Source organism: Lepidochelys kempii, chromosome 9, assembly GCF_965140265.1.
Source record: "Lepidochelys kempii isolate rLepKem1 chromosome 9, rLepKem1.hap2, whole genome shotgun sequence".
Classification (NCBI taxonomy): Eukaryota; Metazoa; Chordata; order Testudines; family Cheloniidae; genus Lepidochelys; species Lepidochelys kempii.
In genome coordinates, this window is record NC_133264.1 from 15907998 (window position 1) to 15929020 (window position 21023).

Below are 21023 nucleotides of genomic sequence, written 5' to 3' on the forward strand. Positions count from 1 at the left end.
TTAAAAATATAAAAAAATGCTTAAAATAAACATTGATATTATCTGTCAAAATTATAAAAATCAAACTCTGCCAAGGCTATGTACATCACAGGCCACCAACACCTGCTAAACCTAACAATCAGAATTAGACTGAAATATTACAGCCCGCAGGAGACTAGACGATTGTGTGACACAGACAGAGAATAGGAGGGACTGAGGTGCACCAGTGCTTGAGCCCCTGCAATGGCAGGAAATTGATTAAGTGAAACATACCCAGATCATCCTGGCAAGTGACCTGTACCCGGTTGCTGCAGAGGAAGCTGAAAACCCCCAAGGTCACTGCCAATTGGCCCAGGTGGAAAATTCCTTTCTTACCCCCACAGTTAGATCAGGATCAGTTAGACCTTGAGCATGTGAGCAAGAACCAGCCAGCCAAGCACCTGAGAGAGAGAAATAGAATGCTGATTGCTACTCAGAGCACAGGTCTGCCCTGTCCAGTGTCCCATCTCCAGCTGCAGCCACCTCTGATGCTTCAGAAGAAGGAGACAAAAGCCAACAACAATCCTAAAATACATGGCAGGGAGAGAAGGCAGGGAAATCCCTTCCTGACCTCTACAGGTGGCTTCCTGAAGCCTGAGCTTTTAGGACCAAAAGACATAAACTGTACATGAGACCCAGGGCTGACAAGCCCTGCCCCCTACCATCACAAGCAACCCCGATATACAATCCTACTAAAGAATTTGGCTCTCTCTTAAAACTAACTAAATTGTTTGCCCCTACAACTCCTATTGGAAGGCTGTTCCAGAACCTCACTGCTCTGTTGGTTAAAAATCTTCTAATTTCCATCATGAATTTGTTCATGCCCAGTTTGTATCCATTTGTTCTTTTGCCAACATTGTTCTTTATCTTAAATAACTCTTCACCCTCCCTGGTGTTTATACCCCTTCCCCCCATGTATTTTTTATATAGAGCAACCGTATCCCCACTCAGCCTTCTTTTTACTAGACTGACCAAGCAAGCTCTTCCACTCATAAAATAGGCCCTTCACTCCCTGGATCATCCTAGTAGCTCTTCTCTCCACCTGTTCCAGTTTGAATTCAACTTTCTTGAACATGCGTGATGAGAATTGTACAGAGTATTCCAAATATTCTTACCAGTGCCTAGTACAAAGGCATTAATACTACATTATCTCTACTGAAAATGCTTTGCCTAACACATCGTAGGATTGTATTTGCATTTTTTTGCAGCTGTATCACATGGGTGGTTCATGGTCATCCTGTGATTCACTACACACCCAAGTCTCATTCCTCCTCTGTCTCTTCCAACTGATGAGCCCCCAGTCTGAAGCAGAAATCCTTATTATTAGATCCTAAGTGCATGACCTAGCACTTTGCACTATTAAATTTCATCCCATTTCTGTCACTCCAGTCTTCAAGATCATCCAGATCTCCCTGTATAATATTCCGATCCTCCTCTGCATTGACGATGCCTCCCAACTGTGTATCATCAGCAAATTTCATTACACTCCTACTTCTTGTGCCAAGGTCATTAATAAAAATATTGAATAAGATTGATCCCAAGATGGATCCTTCAGAGCCTCCACTAATAACCTTCTTCCAGTCCGATAATCCACTTTTCAACACAACCTGTTGCCTTCTCCCCTTTAGCCAGTTCCTTATCCACCTTACAATTCTTGTAACAATCCCAGTTTAATTTATAATTTCCCATATGGTACCCTGTCAAATGCTTTACTGACATCCAAGTATATTAGGTCTGCTACACTTCCCTTCTAAAAAAAAAAAGTTTTTCTGCCATCGCAGATGTGGTAATGTCCATTTCCATCAGTCCTCCTACCTTCATGCCCATGTTCCATATTAGCATCTGTATTAAAAACTGAGGTAAAGTATGCGCTTCATTTTTGGGCCATACCTAGGTTATCTTTAATCTTCTTCCCATCCACTTTACATAGCAGGCTTAACCTCATCCTTCCTTATTCCCTTTCTATGTATATAACTAATAAACCTCTTATTATTTACTTTTTTAAATTCAGCTTGACTTGTAGCAATTCTCACTTTATTCGTACATTTTCTAACCTCCAAGGTGTAGCTTTCTTTACCCCTTTTCCATTCTCTGTAGGCTCTCTGCTTATTCCTAATGGCCTCAGCTGAGTCTGGGGTCTTTCCCTGTGAGTGTTTTTTTCCCCCTTGCTTGAGTGCAAATTTCAGACAGTTTTCGTATAGTTGATTTGAAGAAATTCCAAGCCTCTTCTGCATTTAAGTCCTTGAACTCTTCACTCCAGTTGACCTCTTTAACTCATTCCCTTAATTCCCAAAGTTTGCCCTTTTGAAATTTAAAAAAACATAGCTGATGACCTGGTTTTAATTATCCTTCTATTTAATTTAAACTGAATCAACTTGTGATCACCTGATCCAAGGTTATTTCCTACTACTAGCTCTTCTATGATGTCACTACTAACCGAAACCAAGTCTAAAATTGCATATCTCTTGTTGGTTCAGTGACCAGATGGCAGCTACAGGCCTGAGAGGAAAACAGAGCTGCCTGGCTGGGAGGGGAGGTTATGTTGTGCCCTTAAAAAAAGTGGTAGCAAAATACTCTCCCCTCCGCTGCACCAAGGCAAAAGAACTGGGCTGGAATGGAACTGTGTCTCTGAGTTGCATTTTCTTTCTGGGACTCTTCCTGGAATGACATGGTTACACCCAGGCCTACAGGCTCATTCTAGCCCTAAGGGCCCAAATCTGTCCCTCTATCATGTTGTGTCAGACTTCCTACAGTTTGTGAGTAGTCTCACTGAGGTCAATCTAACTGCTTCACAGTTATTATTCCACATGAGAAAGGGTGGCAGAATCGGACCCTAGGATTGTTGTGATCTGTGTTGTGTCAAACCATTCGCTTCTGTTGATTTCGTTTGTGGTTTGGAAATCGCCGTTTTCTGCCGTATGGCACAGAGCAAACCTAAAGTGTGGCTCTGAAGCTTGGGATGAGCATTCCAGGCCAAGGGAACCATGAAACCCTTACGTAGTGTTGGTCCCTGTGGGGATTTTCACCATGATAAGGCCATGCTCCTTTGCCAGTTCTGCATCTCCACTCACTCTGGATCTAAGAGGTGAGTGTAGCTATTGCAAGAGGGGAGTGATGTTATAAGTGGTATTTTTCTGAATACATTCTGACCTTGGATGCACGTGGCTCCCATTTATTTCTCATTGAGGTCAATTGCAGCTGTGCATGTGGATCTGAGACTTGAATTTAGCCCATTCGGCTCTGGATGGCAGCATATTTCATTAGAAAGTTAAGTTCTTCTTTTTGCCTCTTTGCTGCCAGATCAAATGAGAAAACCACCTCCTGCTCCCTCCCCCTGCGTGTTTGTGCACTTTGGTTAATTAACCCAATACAGACAAAGGAGAGTAGCTGAAATCTGTTTAGTTCTGTATCACGTGGGTCAGATTCTGCTCTTACTTTCATCCCTGTGATGAGAGACACTCTCTAACTGGATCTGAGATGACTAAGCAGCAGCATATATGCCAGGAATGGCTTACTCTGCCAAGAAAGCCTGGTTGGTTGGAAGAGGTCTAGTTGTAGATTTTAATGCAGACATGGAGTTCATTGTCATTAGTTTGCTAATGGCAAGAGGACTTGCTCATCTGTATATTCTGCTGTGATCTCTTTGGATAACTTCAAGGTTTTTTGAATTGGGGTCTATTGATGACTCCAGACATTTTACATGAGATTACAACAGACTTCCACTTTATATTAGCAATTTTTGTCTGTCCATTTAATCACTGGCCTTTTGGTGGAGCCAACTTGCATGAGGTAGACACACATCTAGTGGAAACTGAACTGAGTCTACGAACTTGGTTCACATAGGTCACCAAACACTTATCAAGCAATGGTAAATTTTGTCATTACTTATGTGAACTGAATTTGAACCAGTGACCTACCAGTGAAGGTTCCAATGGGTCCTTCCCAATCCTCTAAATAACCACATATAATGCCCCATCAAATCTGATTTTGGTTGTTTTGGTCATATTCATTAAAGGCCTGATCCAAAACACATACATTTCTGTTGACTTCAGTGGGTTTTGGATTGAGTCCTAAAAGAGATGTTCCCACTTTTTCCTGCTGATGAATTATTTTTGCTATCAATGTTATTTTTCCAAGCAAACTGATTGGTGGGAGTCCAAAATGTAAACAGTGGGGAACTTTTTATTTTCCAGATGGAATTCATTGGTGTAAGTCAGCTGTCATTTATCCGTGATCTAGGACCAAAGGGCATGTAAGTTGAATTTCATTTCTTTGTGTGAGTTACATTTCATCAAGAGCATCATTTTATAAAGAGAGACTGTCCAAATTGGTAGCTTTCCTGCTAAGCTAGCAATAAATTTGGGAACATCTTATCTTCCATTATTATTCATAAGAGGACATTACAGCTCTGGGAAATGAATGTAAAAGGCAAAACACATCTCACTGCCAGACTCACAGGGCCAAATTCGTCCTGTCATCGACTGGAGTTGCACCAAATAATAATATGGCCCAATGCAAACAACCAGAGCAATGTACAATCCCTGTCATAACATGCTTACATCACTGGTTAGTTTATTTCCTGTATGATGGTGACATGTCAGCCATGGGCTGTGACTACAAGAGGAAAAGAGTGCGCTGAAATCAAGAGAGGTCCATTTTTTTTCTTTAAACTTCCCGACATTTCCAAAGTTTCCTTGAGCCTGGGGTTGACACTTAATTCCTTTCTTTTGAACACAGTTACATAGAAACCGTGTTGTTTTGGTTACCACCAAAAGTGTCTGTTGTTTTTGTAAACAGCCTCGCAGGCAGTAGTGAAATTTTTTCTTCAGGTTATATGGATGGGACCTGGGTGTTTGAAATGCAATGAGTCCAGGCATCCAGTGTTATAAACGGAGAAGGACTTGACCGCGGGCAAGAAGGATGGAGCCTTCTCTGTGTTGGGCCCTCTCTCAGATTTCAGAGCTCTTCACCAGGTTGACATTCTCAGACTAAAGGCACGTCTTCACTGCCAACGATAAAGTGCTGCTTGTGTAGTCACGGCATAGCTCTGGGAGAGCGCTCTCCCACCGCTCTAAAAAACCCCACCTCCACGAGGGGTATAGCAACCAGCGCTGAGCGCCGGTGCACTCATTGTCTGTGCTGGCCCATTACAGCTCTGAAACTTGCAGTGCTCTGGGGGTGTATTTTCACACCCCTGAGCGAGAAAGGTGCAGCGCTGTAAAGTGCCAGCGTAGACCAGCCCGTAAGCTTATAGTGCTTCAGTCTGCACTGCAGCCCTTAGCTCTAACTCATCCCTGCTGTGCACAGAAGCGATTCTCGCTTTCCCTGCCAATTGGGAGGGTAGGTTGGATGTATCTTCTATCCGCCTAGTCCTCCGTGGCCTTTATTCTGCCCCCTCACTCCTCCCTGGTGCTGCTCCCTGTTTGCACCCTAGATGCCTCTTTGCCCTCAGTTCATTTGTAAGCGGAGACTTTACCCTTAGCCCTTCTTATTGCTGGTGTGGCATTTATTACAATACCACTGCTGTGACTGTGGGTTCAGTTCATTTGCTGGATGTACAGTAGGGTTAGGTTCAAGTCACCCACTGCTTGGGAGGTGGATGAAATGTCTGAGATGCAAGGCGAATAAGAGAGATGACCTGGCAATAGAAAATGAGAGGGAGGTGATCCACTTCTGCTCCATTCTGCCCATGCCACCCCACTGAGGTGAAAGGGGTCAGACAGATGTCACAGAACTGTGTTTGACCTAGCCTATGTACCTCCAGGTCATATTGCTCCAGTCCATATAGCTTCACCTAGGCATAATTAATAAGCTTTGTATGCATGTATCAAATTTACTATTTATTTGTCATCTTTACATTTGTTTCAGAGAAGGTATGATCATGAAAAGATCTGGGGGCCACAGAATACCTGGTCTGAACTGCTGTGGGCAAGGAAGTGTCTGCTATCGATGGTCCAAAAGGTACTGTAGCAGGGCGAGTTGTCTCTTCGGTGACTTTTTACCTATTAGAAAGACAATTTGTGTGACCTCATGTCTTTTATTGCAGAGGGTCTCAACCTTTTCCTTTCTTAGGCCCCCCCAAGATTCTATAAAAACGCCATGGCCCACCTGTGCCACAATAATTGGTTTTCTGCATATTAAAGCCAGGACCTATGTTAGGGGATAGCAAGCAGGGCAATTGTCTGGGGCCCCATGCCACAGGGGCTCCCATGAAGCTACATTGCTTAGGCTTTGGCTTCAGCCCTGGATGGCGGGGCTCAGGGCCCTGGGCTTCAGCCCTATGCTCAGGGCTGTCCTTAGGCATACGCAGGATATGCGGTTGCATACGGCACCCAAAAATTTGGGTCACCCCTGGGGCTTAGTGTCCACCCTCCCACTCTTCCTATCCCTGTTCTGACCCTTCCTGCAGGCTCCCACCACTAGCTGCTGCAGCCTAGTGAATCTTCCTCTGGAGAGGATCTAGTAACTTAAAAGTGAAAAGCCTTCCAGCCTGCCAGACCTATTAGTACAACACTGAACCTGTTAAAGAGCCATTCAAGTGGTAATGAAGTCATTTAACAGGCATTTTCCAACCCCCAGGTATATACTGTCAGTTTCTGAATTTACTGACAAAAACAGTTGTGCATTACTGTAATATTTACTCATAACATGTTAGTCTACAGGACCTTAGTTTAAAATTTGCTTTACAAATATTTCATTAGTGTGTTGCTGAAGATGATAAAATCACATCTCTAAAACATCCTTGCATAGATTTTTAGATGCACAATCTGGGTATTCATCTTTAGCCTTAAATGCTTGGATCTTTAGACATATCGTTTTTAAATAAATGCTTCAAAGGACCACCCTTATCTAAAATACACATTTTAATTTTAATTACTATAGTACAAAAAACTTTTTTCCAAATTCTTCCTGTCCATTCTGTCCATCTCTTTCTCCCTTCATCCCCCTGTTGAAGAGATCCCTTAAAGGGACAACACCCCTTTCCTGCCAGATAGCGGAACAAACGAGTTTCCCTTTCTTTACTTCTGACTATTTGGTGAACTGATTTTAAGAGAAACCCTCTAGCAAAATCAGTACCTTAGTAAGATATAACATCCTTTGTTATGCCTAAAATCTTTGGAAACATATTTTTTAAAGTTGGTGAAATTTCATAAACATGTCTATTGTTATGGAGATCCCACAAAATAAATTAGTGTTCCCTTTTTCTAAAAGCAATGAACATTGTTAGGAACACACTAAACCTCTGATGAAGTGAGCTGTAGCTCACGAAAGCTTATGCTCTAATAAATTGGTTAGTCTCTAAGGTGCCACAAGTACTCCTTTTCTTTTTGGGAATACAGACTAACACAGCTGTTACTCTGAACACTAAACCTCTGTGACTGATTAATTTAAAATAATGTCTTTGTTTCAGTGAGTTAAATATGTAGTAATCTGGAACGATTACTTTATGAAGGCTTAAGAGTACATTTAGAATATAAAACCATCTTAGAGCTACTGATTAAGAAAATGTAAAACAGAGAAGAGCTGCATCATGTATTCCATAATATTTAATGTTGTATTCAGCAGGACAGCTGACTTGCCCTTACTACAAAGTTTTTGCAAATAAATCTCTGACAAACTTCAGGGTATATACAAAAACCTGTGAATGACATTTTTTATTTCCATGTTTAGTGCTTTTAATTAGGTACCTTCTGCATGTCCAGTCTTCATCTTCTGGCATGCAGTGGAAAACATGCTCCATTTTCTTTAGAAAGAAATTGCAGAAGAGTGGTTTTTCAAATGTCATTTGCTTCATGTGGGTTCAGGGATTTGGCTGGAAGGGGATGAGCAGGGAGGGGGAAGGAAGAGAGGTGGGAGACAGTGGGGAAAGGCTGGAGTCTGGGGCAGAGCAGGGGTGGAGTACGGGCAGGGCCACAGGTGGGCTGGGGAGCTAGCCTCACCAAGCGGCAGCTTCACCCACCGCCTATGACAGCAGGAGGAGAGGGTCGGCTCCCGCACACCCGGCGCGCACTGCAGTCTCCTTAGGCAGGGGCCGTATTCACAGAGCCAAATGTGCCAGCACCACTCATTCCGCATGGGGGAGAGGGTCCGGGGGTCTCTGCGGGGAACTGAGACTCTCTGCTGCCGTGAGGCGGACTGGGCAGCTTGGTATCCTTTGCTGCTTCGTCCCTCCCCTGGGCTGCCATCGGGTATAGAGGCACCAGTTTAATAATACTGCTTAGGGCCCCATAAATCCTAAGGATGGCCCTGCCCGTGCGGGAGGGCTTTGGCTTTCTATCCTAGGGCTAGTGAATCTAATGCTAGCCCTGCTTGGCGGCCCCGTGAAACCTACTCACAGCCCCCCAGGGGGCCCCGCACGCCTGTTTGAGAATCACTGTTTTTTTGGACCAATTTCTGTCGATGAAAGAGGCAAGCTTTCATGCTCCACAGAGCTCTTCTTCAGGTCTGGGAAAGGTAATGAGTGTCACAGCTAAATACAAAGTAGAACAGATTGTTAAGCATAAGGAGTTAACAGGTTGCAAAAAATGAAGTGGGCCATTAACACTTCTGCAGTCATAGGACAAGGGAGAGTTACAAAGAGGGTTACAGATTGTTGCAATGAGACATAAAACCCATGTCTCTATTGAGTCCATGCTTTTTTGGTGTCTAGCAGAGTTATGAATTGAAACTTTAGCTTATTAGTTGTTCTAAACCATGTACTGAATGTAAATAGTCTCACTCACATTTCCTACACATAATGTTGTAAAACTGTTATACTTTCTGTAACTGAGATTTCAACAAAACTACGGAAACCTCTGTGCATTAATAGATTTTTTTCCCAAGGTCAGAAGGGGCCATTAGATCAGCTAGTTTGACCTCCTGCCTAGCACAGGACGGTTTTAGTTTTTCTCTTGTGTTTAATTCACAACAGAAATTACATGCCAGCTCCCCATGTGAAACGTGATTGTGTAGCACTCATCCAGCAGAAATGGCAGTCCTGTCAGCCCCTGCTCTCTCCCATTCCGGACTGTCGAGGTGATGTGTTGCTGCCCGTGAAAGTTTCTATTCAGTTTACCATACCTTTCTGATTAAAAAACCCAAACCAAATTAATTGGAACATTTGTCCAGGCTGTACTCACCAATGGATTAAATCAGACCAGAACCACAACAGTAAAGAATCCTCTGATGCAGTTAACCCCAGGGAGAAATATGTCACCCCTCCGTTTTAAAAGGAGTCCTACTGAGGCCTGAGCTGTGTTGTTTTGAAGAGAATTACTGGATGGCAGGTTTTTGATTGATTTAAGAAATAAAGACAAAGGGCCAGATTGTGCCCATCTTCTTTGTGGATACGCAAGGCAGGGTGGGGGGAGGAGGCACAAGAAGCCACCACACACTTGCCCCACTTCACGCAGTAACCTGGACTAATTGTAGTTCCTGTGCTCGCTCAGGTGCTGGAGCTGACTGCTCCTCCCTGCCGACAGCCACAAACCACTCCCAAAGGAGGCAGAGGGGTTCCTCCCCCACCAGCCAGCAGAGATGGCAGGGCACAGAGAAAGATGTCTACTGTACCAGGATACTGGGCTGGATGGACCTTTCGTCTGACCCAGTATGGCCATTCTTATATTCTTATGTTCTTACCAGCCTAACAGATAAGTCAGTGGGCAGACTCTATTGCTACCCATGCACTGGAGAGATCCCTCCCATGGGGTGGTTGACTGGAGGGCTGTTCTGCACTGCCCCCGTCTCAGGGCTGTGCCTGTCAGGCAGAACTCTGCCCAAAGTACGTAATGGCTCCGGTTGCTGACTGCCATCAGAAAAGGCAACAAGTTTATTAATTATTTAGGGACAGTTGCTGTGGGGGAGGTCTAGGTTGGATATTAGAAAACACTATTTCACTAGGAGCGTGGTGAAGCACTGGAATGGGTTACCTAGGAAGGTGGTGGAATCTCCATCCTTAGAGGCTTTTAAGGCCCGGCTTGACAAAACCCTGGCTGGGATGATTTAGTTGGTGTTGGTTCTGCTTTGAGCAGGGGGTTGGACTAGATGACCTCCTGAGGTCTCTTCCAACCCTAATCTATGATTCTGTGAGCACATTTTTCGGTCATTGGCCCTCCCCAGTCACATGTGTTAAAATCCCCCTTCCCTCTGGCATAATGGTAGTCCCTGTACTCCCTCAAGTGCTGTGGCTGACTGCTCCTGCCTGACCTCCCTACTCCAGAAGCACAAACCACTGCAAAGGAGTACAGGGACCTCCTGCAAAGCAAATATAGGAGGAGAAGCAAATTTTCTAGCTGAGCAGTGGAACAAGGAGTGGGGCAAGTGTTTATTTTATGCACTGGTACCCCAGATATATTATGAGTAGCTGAAAAGATCAACACTTCACTAAACAAAATGGTTGGAAACTGAGTTTCAAGTACTCTTCCATCAACCTAATCTGTTCTTAATCTGTATCTTAATCTAATCTGTATATGGAAAGTTCACATATGTTCTAACATTCATGAATTTTCTATACAAGTATTAACAAATCTTACAGATTTCCCTCTTCTTATCCTTATCTGAGTATTTGTTCAAATTCCAAAAGTGGTGCCTGTTGTGGTTCAAATACAAGACAGGGCAAGGCTTTAAGCAAGCAAGCAGGCTGGTCTGCCAATGGGCTGCTCCTGTCAGCTTTCCACCCTCTCCTTTATTCTTTCTCTCCCCCCGCACATTACATTCTCCAACAGATAAAAGGAATACACTGGCTTTGTTTAACATTCTTATTTACCAATTTCTATCTACCGCATTCCTTGCTCTCGGGCCTTGAGCCCAGTCCTGGGAGGCTTCCCACGGTTCATGTCATCTGGGTGAGATGCCAAGGTTCATGCCCTTGAGAGGAGCCGTGTGTGCACTGCTCCTACACAACACTCCGGGTGTGCCCTGAATGTTGCCAAGTCCATGAACCTTGTATGAATGCTACAGGTGCCCACACATTAGAAAATCTACTTGACCTGATATAAGGCTGCCTGTCATTTTTCTTGTTGAAAGAATTTCTCAGACTTTATTTCACCATCCTACTAATGTTGAGGTATCTATCCTTTTCCAAAATTGAGATATGGCACATATGGTTGCTAGAAGTAACTGTGATATCAGTGAGGCTTTCCCTGATTCAATAACTTCCTTTGGACTGTAACCTAATAGAGGCACTGTAAGTTTAATGAGTAGGCTAACTTTAGCTATCTTGAAAATTCTGTGTACTATTTTCCCACAAAATATGATTATTTTAAGGCATTCCCACCATAAATATAGGAAGGTACCTATTACTGCACATCCTCTTCAACAGTTATGACTCCCTTTTTATATATTTCCTTAGTTTAAATAGAGTGAAGTGACATTGGCAAAGTATTTTGTAATAATTTTCCTGAATGGTTACACAGATAGATGACAGGTTTCAGAGTAGCAGCCGTGTTAGTCCGTATTTGCAAAAAGAAAAGGAGTACTTGTGGCACCTTAGAGACTAACCAATTTATTTGAGCATAAGCTTTCGTGAGCTACAGCTCACTTCATCGGATGCATGATCATCAGATCTATCATCAGATAGATGAGGTTTTGGTCTTCTTCCAAATGTGTTGCTTGTTGTTCCGAAGTTCTATCTGTTTTTAGTTTTCTTTGCCATTTTCCTATAAATGTAGTCTTGATCCATCAGTGATGATGCATTATACCATGCAGAGATCAGGCCCTTTGAAGCCATACATCATGTTTACCTCTGTAATGAGTCTATTTTCTCCTCCGTGGTATAGAAATCGTTTAAGTACACTCTTTGGGGTGGGAATTATCTCTATTAACTATATACGTTTTTCCTGCCTACCATGAGGAAGCCCTGATCAAGGCCTCTAGTAACTATAGAGACTACCAGAACATATGTATATAAATAAACTAACAATAATATTACAGAGAGAGAATATTTATAGATCTGGACCATCTTGAAGAAATTTGATTTTTTTTCATAATTTTCCATATTTATCAAAACACCCAAGCCTAGGGTATATTTTGTTAGAAGAGAATAATTAATGAATTAATTACTTTGTGGTTGAGCTCTAAAAAGTGTCTGTAAAAATGGCATTGTGTGGTTCTGTTTTCTTAATAATTTCCAGATCAAATCTGCTCAATTTACAAACATATTTATGTTGTTCATTTTATTTCCCTAACTGCCAGCCTTACAAATTCTACCAGGGTCTGAAAATCAAGCTGATTTCTTTCCTCCTTGGTTTAATAAAGCTTTAATAAAGGTTCTGTGCTGTAATTGAGCCCCCAGGGCCACCTGTACAACTCCGTTGTCCTCAATGGGCTTGCACTTATTGGAACTTAGGACACAGTTCTTTGATGATGTGATGCACAGGAAGGTATAGAATCCAGCTCACCTCCTCTTGGCTACGTTGGTTCTGTGATGAACCCTTATTTCTGTCACTCATTTCTGTCACGCTGATTAAAGTACTCCAGATCCTGTGGAACAGACTTGCTAAGTAAGAAGGTTCTGGTTTTATAATCACCTTTCAGAGTCATTGCTCTTTGGATTCATAAAAACTAAACTCAAAATGTGAATTACTCAATTTGGGTTTTCTTTTTTGGCAAACATTTCATGGCCAATCCATAGTCCCCGTTCCTAAATCAGTCTCTCCAGTGCCTCTCCTTAAGTACTAAAATTGTCCTGAGTCAGGTTTTCCATGTTTGATCTGCCTTCCAGTGGTGGATGCATTAATTTGTTTAGTGCCAAGTAGTTAAAAGAGCTGTGTCAAGGTTTTGGGATTCCCAACTCTTTCCTCTGTCACTGACAAACATCAGGCTGTCCTTAATCACATCACAAAGCCCCAATTCAGTTCAGTATGAAAACATGATGCAAAGATCTTGTTTTGAATGTAGTGCGACCCTGTTACACTGAAATCATTGTTTTCACCGAACAGCTTCACTACAAGTGGCAGTTCTCTATAACCCCAGTTACTCTTTTTGCATATTATGGTGCATTGGGATGTTTGTTCATTCTACTTCACTGTTCGTGTCGTTTTAGGTATGCAAAAGCATTATAAGTCGGTTCTGTTGTAATGTCATATGGCTGAGGAGTTCTAGGAGTTCAGCTGTTAAATTTTCAACTTGGTTGTGAGACCAGCGCCTCGTTACAAGCAAATTGAGCACACTCTGGCTTGTAAGAAAGGCAGTGCTCCTTCTTTTAAGGGCTGCTTTACAAGTCAGCAGAGCCGCCTGTGTTTCTGTTCTGTTTTCATGATCAATATATATGCGAGACCCATGGAGTCTGTGAGCGAGGGGACAGGGGTCCCCTGATTTTATGGGGGGGCCCAAATTCGATGTGAGAGGGGGGAGTCTGTTGTTATCTAACATGTTGGTTACTATGGCTAGTCTTAGTCTAGGGAAGGGGGAGGAGAAAAGAAAAGCACAGGACCCTCAATAATAACCGCTTTAGAGCCCCCATATTCCTAAAGCTGGGCCTGACTGTGCCCTGTTACTATGTGATGAGTATCATGCTCAGAAAACTAACCTGCGAGCACTGCACAGTTTGAACATGGAGTAATGGAACTGACTTGGGCCCAGCAACATAACACTTCAGGTTGCTATGAAAGATGCAGTAATTAATATGTCTTTGCAATTGGTTTCCTTGTACATTCATTTGTATGGACAAAGATCTGGACTAAGGCCATGTGACTGATTCGTTTGTGTGTGGAGGAGGGAGGATGTTAGGCACATCATTCATATATATGTATACAGAGAGGGAAAAAATACTTGGACGCTGACAGGGAAATATTTTTTCCAGAGTGCTCGAGGGCTGTGGTGCTCACACACAACCTGCTAGTCATTTCTCATCTTGTTTTTTTACTGTGATGCCTGTTGCTTGGCAATGAAACCTTTCCAAAATGTCCTCTTTGTACACTTTCCATTAGCTTTAATAGGATTCAGGGCCTTTATAAATAACACATGAGAAACTCAAACTAGAGTGTGCTGCTCCCACAGTGCCCACAGGTATTGCAGGCTAAAGGACTTATACAGGAGGTGGTCGTACAGAACCTGGTTCCCACTGTAATGGCATACCTGAATTTGGTTGTGCACATCACCATTCAAGTGCATAAAATGGACTTGTATCTATCGTATATACTTATATAGGCCCCAGGTCTGTAGTGTCTGAGCAGCTCACAATTTTTAATGTATTTATCCCAGTGCTGTTATCCCTGATTTACAGATGGGGAAACTGTGCACCGAGAGGCTAAGTGACTTGCCCAAGGTCACACAGGGACTCTGTGGCAAAGCAGAAAATGGAACTCGGGTTGCCCAGGTCCCCATCTAACACCCTAACCACTGCACCATCCTTCCTCTCACTTAACTGCTGATTTGAGCGTCCAGATGTAGGGTTTTGTATACCATCCGTTGCTGTAATCACCTCTCCAGAGGTTGATTCTCATTTCTCCACTAACTTTAGTGGAGTTACTCTGTTTTACTCCACTCTGAGAGCACAATCAGACACCAGCTCTCTAAACCATATTGCAAAGAAACTGCCCCTAATGGGTCACAAACCCTTCCTTGCCTGCTTCGGATCCTGATGACGAATGGCTTGGAGTTCTCTCCTGGGGACCGCTGTTCACTTGATATTATTGGATGGCTCTCATTTTTGAAGTGAATTTGAGATGAATGTTGTCTCCCCTTATAGGTGGTTAGTAGTGAAAGACTCTTTCCTAATGTACATGAAGATGGATAGTGGAGCCATTTCCTTTGTCCTGCTGGTAGATAAAGAATTCAGCATTAAGATTGGCAAGAAAGAGACTGAAACAGAATATGGGTTGCGGATTGACAATCTCTCCAGGTGAGAAATGCATATTTTATTTTGACCAGTTTTTATGCCAGTTTTTCACTTAAAAATTGGCTTCTTTTAATTAAAAGGGGGCCATTCCCTTATATGCAGGATGTGTTAGCAACTTGCAGCTGCTACAGTGAGTCAGCATGGTTTAATGAGCATCTCCCTTCAGGGTTCCAACCCCATCTAACAGGGAGGAATGCCAGAAGAATCCTGCCATCCTATTATTGTGAGAGAAGTATCCAGATCAATGAGACAGTTTCTCAGTGGATGTAAATGCTCATTTAATTTTTTTTTTTTTAGCATTCATGATCTCATATTCTGCTCCCAGTTATACTAGTACTATCTCATTTAAATCAATGGGGTTGCACCAGTGTAAGAAACATTTGGTCCATGGTGTGCAAAACGTGTCGGTAATATCTATCTATTGTTTTTATAGGTTGTCAGTCACTGTGGTCTCTAGGTGCTGAAATATTTTTTTAAAAAAACCTCAGCTAAGTAGCTGGCTATTAACTAGGTAGCTGGCTATTGGTCACTTTTGCTTAAACAAAATGTGATTGATATTCAGTTCCCATATCAACATGTTTCGATAGTGAGAACTAGGCTAAATAAGAGTGTGCTGCTTACTCATTGTTTTCTGTTCTTTGGTTATTTTCCAGGTCACTGATTTTGAAGTGTAACAGCTACAGACATGCCCGGTGGTGGGGACAGGGAATAGAAGAGTTCATTCACAAAAATGGCAAAAACTTTCTAACACATCACAGATTTGGGTCATATGCAGCTATACAGCAGAATACGTTGGCAAAGTGGTAAGATGGTCCCTGCAGTAGTAAGAATATGCTCTATCTCCCATTGAAATCAATGGCAAAGCTGTCATTCTCTTCAGTGGGAGCAAGGTCATGGCCCTACTGATTTATCATTCACATTTAAAGAACATGGGTGTTTGAATTCACTGACTAGACACTATAAATCACTATGGGAGTATCAAAGATGCATCTTTCCTGCAGAAAAATGTTAGGGTTAGTAGCCTAACCATTTTGGTCCTGTTATGACTTTGCTTTGCAATGGTCAGAGCTTCTAGATTTTTTATTTTTGCTGAGATTGGACACATTAGTGGTTTATTAAATTTCAGAATAAAAGTGATATCTTGATGCACATGTAACTCATAGTAAAGCTTAGCAAAGTAAACAGTATGCTTATGAATGGAGAACAGAACACTCTCCTTACTTCAGAAGCTGCTACTTTCACCTCTTAGCTTGACTATTGGTTTTGGGTAACATTTTCAAAAGCATCTAAGTAACTTAAGTGCTTTTGAAAATTTCATCCTGCACCTCTTTCATCTCCCTTCTCAACAGCCTCTCCATAAAGCAGCTCCTCTGATTCTGGCATGGTCACATCTTCCCCAATCTCAAATGAGAGAAATAAACACAACATCCAGTAGAAAGTGTTTGCAGGGTCCAACCCTAATGCTGTATTCTAGTGTTGCCCCTCCTGAAAGCTGGGCCCCATTGTGACAGTGGTATCAGTCCACTGCTGAATGGTATCCCGTATCTGGGATCTTGCAGGTGGGCTTCCCAGTGGGTTGAAATCAGTGACATGGAGTCTGGGTATATTCTAAGTGTAATTTTTTTTTTTGATGCACATGCACCAGTTCTGAAATGAGGTGGTCAAACAGCATGCAGAGCAACCCCCTCCTTCCACAGCTCTTAGTCCTATTCTGCTGTCTGGTTCCCAGAGAACTCTGTCTCAAAGACTCCAATCATAACCCAAGGCAGAGAGCAACCTCTCCTGCTACTCACACAGCTCCATCTATCCCCTGAAGCTGCCTCTATGTCAAAATCTTGCATAATCCAAAACAAACATCACCGCTACATATCTTTCCAAGAGTCAAAACTTGCTCACACACTAAGAAAAAAAGAATATGGAACACTACATATAACAGGGTCGCCAGGTCATGCCTGTTGCCATAACAATATTTGATTGTACTGGTTTAATTAAGATATTAACAATGATGTGAAATTCTCCTTACATGTTGTCCTAGTGCATGAAATTGAATGTGTTTTCTTTTGAGAAAGGCATTTAAACGATATTTTCATTTGCTAGTTTAGAGTACTAAAATTTTTTCCACAACTACGAATTCTCCATGTGATTAAAAGAAAAATCCAAGTATTGTGTGTGTTTGTTTTTTCCAGGTATGTAAATGCAAAAGGGTATTTTGAAGATGTAGCAGATGCCATGGAGGCAGCGAAAGAAGAAATTTTCATCACAGATTGGTGGTTCGTATTCCCTCATTTGGATTTTGTCCAGCACTCTCTGTGAGAATGTGCATTACAATGCTGCACTATTCAAAGGCCTTACAGTATGGAAACTAACACTGATGCCAGATGGTCTGGCAGCACATCCAAACCTCTCACAGTGAGGGTTTTCATTCAAAGGCCTTTTCAGGAGACTTGGCAGCAATAGTGCATGCTTAAAATCATCAGTTTGGGTGTCTCCTTCTGAGGGATAATCTTGAAGGGTTGCATGGTACAGTGAGGCACCACCTGCATTGAGAGTGGTACGGGGCTGCATGGCCTCCCTGAGAACTCCCTAGGAATGTCTCGGGGAAGCAGAAGATCTCCCAACACAAGGGGGAATGTACAAATTTGTACCCCAATTAGGCAATGCAGGACATTCCCCTACCACCACATTGCATGGCAGGCCAGCTCTGCTGACTGCCACCTGGGGTAACAAATCTTTGTCCCTCCCCGTCCTTGGGTGGACCTCTGAGGGGAGTAATTAGGGGCTGCAGATCCGCTCAGCTCTCACTCCTCCACATGGCACACCTGTATAAGACTTAAGCATAATGTAGCCCTATGCTGTTCATTTAGCAGGTATTGTCCTTTGCTGTGCAACGTTTACAGTTGGAGGCAGAGACCATTTTTCTGCACCCACCCAACTTCCACAGCGGAGTAGTTATTGGGATTGAGAGTGCCTTGGCTGGATCTCTTTCTCCTGTAGCTGGTGTGATGGGTTGGACCCCCCTTTCGGGGTGCCACCGGATGTGCTGGGGTCCCACTGAGCCCACCTGTCCAACCAGCCTGGGTTTCCCTTACTCTGTGTTACTGTGACAGGCTCTGAAGCCCCTTTCCAGCACACACAGAGGCAGGGACCCACCCAGCTGTAGAATCACACAGAGTCTGTGATCAGCTGTCTGTGGGAAGGCTCAGCTAGGGGAATGCCCAGATCTCCTGTGCACACACGCTCTGGAGTGTTCCAAAATTATATTGTCTTGTGCTATATAGAGATCTATACAGCGTAAGCTCATAAAAATTGCCCCCTCCCTCAATATGTAGGGAGATATGCTCAGCTCTTTGCCAACCCTCCTCCCCCCTAGTTATGAATTGCACAAACTCGGTTTTGAAATAAACAAAAAATAAGTTTATTAACTACAAAAGGTAAATATTAAGTGATTATAAGGGATAGCAAACAGAACAAAGCAGATTACTGAGCAAATAAAACAAAACACGCAACCTAAGCTTAATTCGCTAAAGAAACAGGTTACAAATGGTAATTTCTCACCCTAAATGTTGTTTTAGGCAGGTTACAGAGTTTCTGCAGCTTAGAGTTCCAGATATTTCTCTTCATAGGCTAGATCCCTGTCTCAGCCTGGACTTAGCCCTTGCCTTTCCCCAGATTAGTTCCTTTGTTTCTTCAGGTGCTTTCAGTAGTCTTCCTTCTTGGGCGGGGAGGCAATGGAGAACAGCGATGCTTGACTTATTTCCCAGCCTTAAATAGGTTTTACGTAAGGTGGGAATTCTTTTTTTCCAGTGGAAAAATACCAGGAGTGTCCAAGGTGGTACTCCATACCAGGTGACATTATCACATGACCTTGCAGTGTTAAAGCCACTATGAGACAAGGTTTATTTGTAATTAGGGGAATGGAAGGAACGAACTCCAGGAAGATGAGAAATCAGCATCTTCAAAGACCCGTTCTATTGTCTATCCTAACGGCCCATTCAGGCTGATTGCCTACTGTCTGGTGGGCGTTCCCCAAGAGCACGCACAGTTGTAATTGTTACAAAGTCAGTATTACTAACCTCAGGTACAGAACATGCATACAAATTGGATAACCACATTGAGCAAATCGTAACCTTTCCAATGATACCTCACATGACCCATTTCACATAAAACATATCTTAGTTATGCCATATTCATATTACAACAATATTTTTATTAGGACTGTGGGGGTGCAGCGTCACAGCTGGATGTTGCTGGGGATTTCTGGTTCCTTGTGTATAGTCCATGTATGTGTCAGGCCCTGTGGTTAATGCAGGCCACTACTAACCACGGAGGGCAAAATCCTGAAGTTTGCTTATAAAAGTTGTGTGAATGATGATGCAGCTTAGAAAATAGATGCTTTGCAGTGCACACCCTAGAGGAGGTATTTATCTTCCATTGGGTGTGGCTGTGACTCAGGTCAGCAAGAGGCAGAGTGGGCAGTCCGCCCAGCTGTAGCTGTGTGGCCGTGTACCTCCGTAATGGAATCCCCACACATGTTAAAGAAGAGGCTGCAAGGAAGCAGTCAGGAAGGGCTCCACTGAAATCTTCTGTTGGGATGTGTGCGGCTGCAGGATGGGCCATGTTGTGACCCCCCACCCCCCTTTGGTGCGTGCTGTGCATATGCAATTCCAATACTGGCCATTTGTACTTTTCTTGCCAGCTTCTGGTGTGCCATCTTGCTGATGCCATCTGTCATGAGCTTCAGCACACACCACCAACGCCTCTTCTTTCCCAGCTGCTTGGCTGCTCAGTATCACACACTAGCCTCAGCGACTTCCTTGTCGGGGCAGGCTTTATCTTGTACTTGCAGCTGGTACGCCTTCTACCTGAGAAAGGACGGTCTTGTGATCAACACCCAGGACTAGAAGTTAGAATGTCTGGATAGCTTTGCTGTCTGACCTTGGACAAGTCACTTAACATTTCTGTGCCTCTGTTTCTTCATCTATAACATGGGCCTATAATTATTTCTCTACCTCATAGGGGTGTTTTGAGTCTGACCCAGTCATGTCTGCAAAATACTTTTTGGTTCTCAACGGTCCTATGGGAATGCAAAGCATTATATTAACCCTCACTGACATGAATCTGAATCCTAAAATGCCTATAAATAAACCATATGCTGCTGAAGCTTCAGCACATACGGTGTCAGACAATTGGAAAATTACATTTCAGTCCCTGTGTCTCCTGCCTTATACAAGGCAAGAGTCAATTGTTATCATAGCTTGGGATTGTGAAACTTACTGGGAAATTACAAAAACTTAGGAAGAGAAATGTTGCTGTCAGAAGCATGTTTTCAGCAATATGCTTTAGTCAAAGTTACTGGGCTCAATACAGGAGTAACTGGATGAAATTCTGTGGTCCTGTTATAGAGAAGGGCAGATTGCATGATCTAACAGTCCCTTCTGGCCTTAAAACCTGTGTATCAGCGAATGCTATCCTGATGTGAAAGAATGGCACCCTATCTTGTGCGGTAGGTAGCAAGGAAAAAACTGCGCAAGTCTGAAATCTTCAAATAGTCTAAGTGTCAGCAGGGTTGGAGTCCTGAGTGTTTTCTTTTAACCCCCAAGTTATCTACCAGGAGTATATTTTTTTCTGCATGAGAACTTACTCTTTTCTATATGGAGTCTACCTTATGCATCCCCGTTCAGCTTGGTCCCACTGGGTGCTGAAAGCAATAACCTGATCTCTGTCGATGATAGGTCGTTGGCCTCTGTGCTACACATGGGACATATCAGCTGTTGTATACGGCATCATTGTTAAAAAGCAAATAATAACAGTTCTGTAAAAAAATTAATTGTTGGAGAGCAGACTTCACACCTAATGAATAAACTCTTTAGTTTCTCTGCCATTATTGGAGTTGATTAGTTCAGCGGTTCTCAACCAGGGGTCCAGGGCCCCGTGGGAGGGCGCGAGCAGATTTCAGGAGGTCTGCCAAGCCAGGCCAGCATTAGACTCGCTGAGGTTCAGAGCAGAAAGCCTAAGCCCCACCGCCTGGGACTGAAGCCCAAGGCCTAGAGCCCCACCACCCTGGGCTGAAGCCAAAGCCTGGGCAGTTTAACTTCACAGGGGCCCCTGTGGCATGTGGCCCCAGGTAATTGCCCTGCTTGCTACCCCCTAACTCAGGCCCTGTTATTTATATGCAGAAAACCAGTTG

General features: G+C 43.2%; 1 protein-coding gene across 3 annotated transcripts in view; it reads left to right on the plus strand.

The window, feature by feature from the left end:
- Window positions 1-21023, plus strand: part of PLD1 (phospholipase D1) — a 128615-nt gene that overhangs the window by 55923 nt on the left and 51669 nt on the right. For all 3 annotated transcript variants that reach the window (XM_073359380.1, XM_073359379.1, XM_073359381.1), the window contains 5 exons: window positions 4212-4270; window positions 5887-5979; window positions 14687-14839; window positions 15490-15639; window positions 17023-17106. In XM_073359380.1, the coding sequence (XP_073215481.1) occupies window positions 4212-4270; window positions 5887-5979; window positions 14687-14839; window positions 15490-15639; window positions 17023-17106 (539 nt within the window). The remainder of the gene's footprint in view (window positions 1-4211; window positions 4271-5886; window positions 5980-14686; window positions 14840-15489; window positions 15640-17022; window positions 17107-21023) is intronic.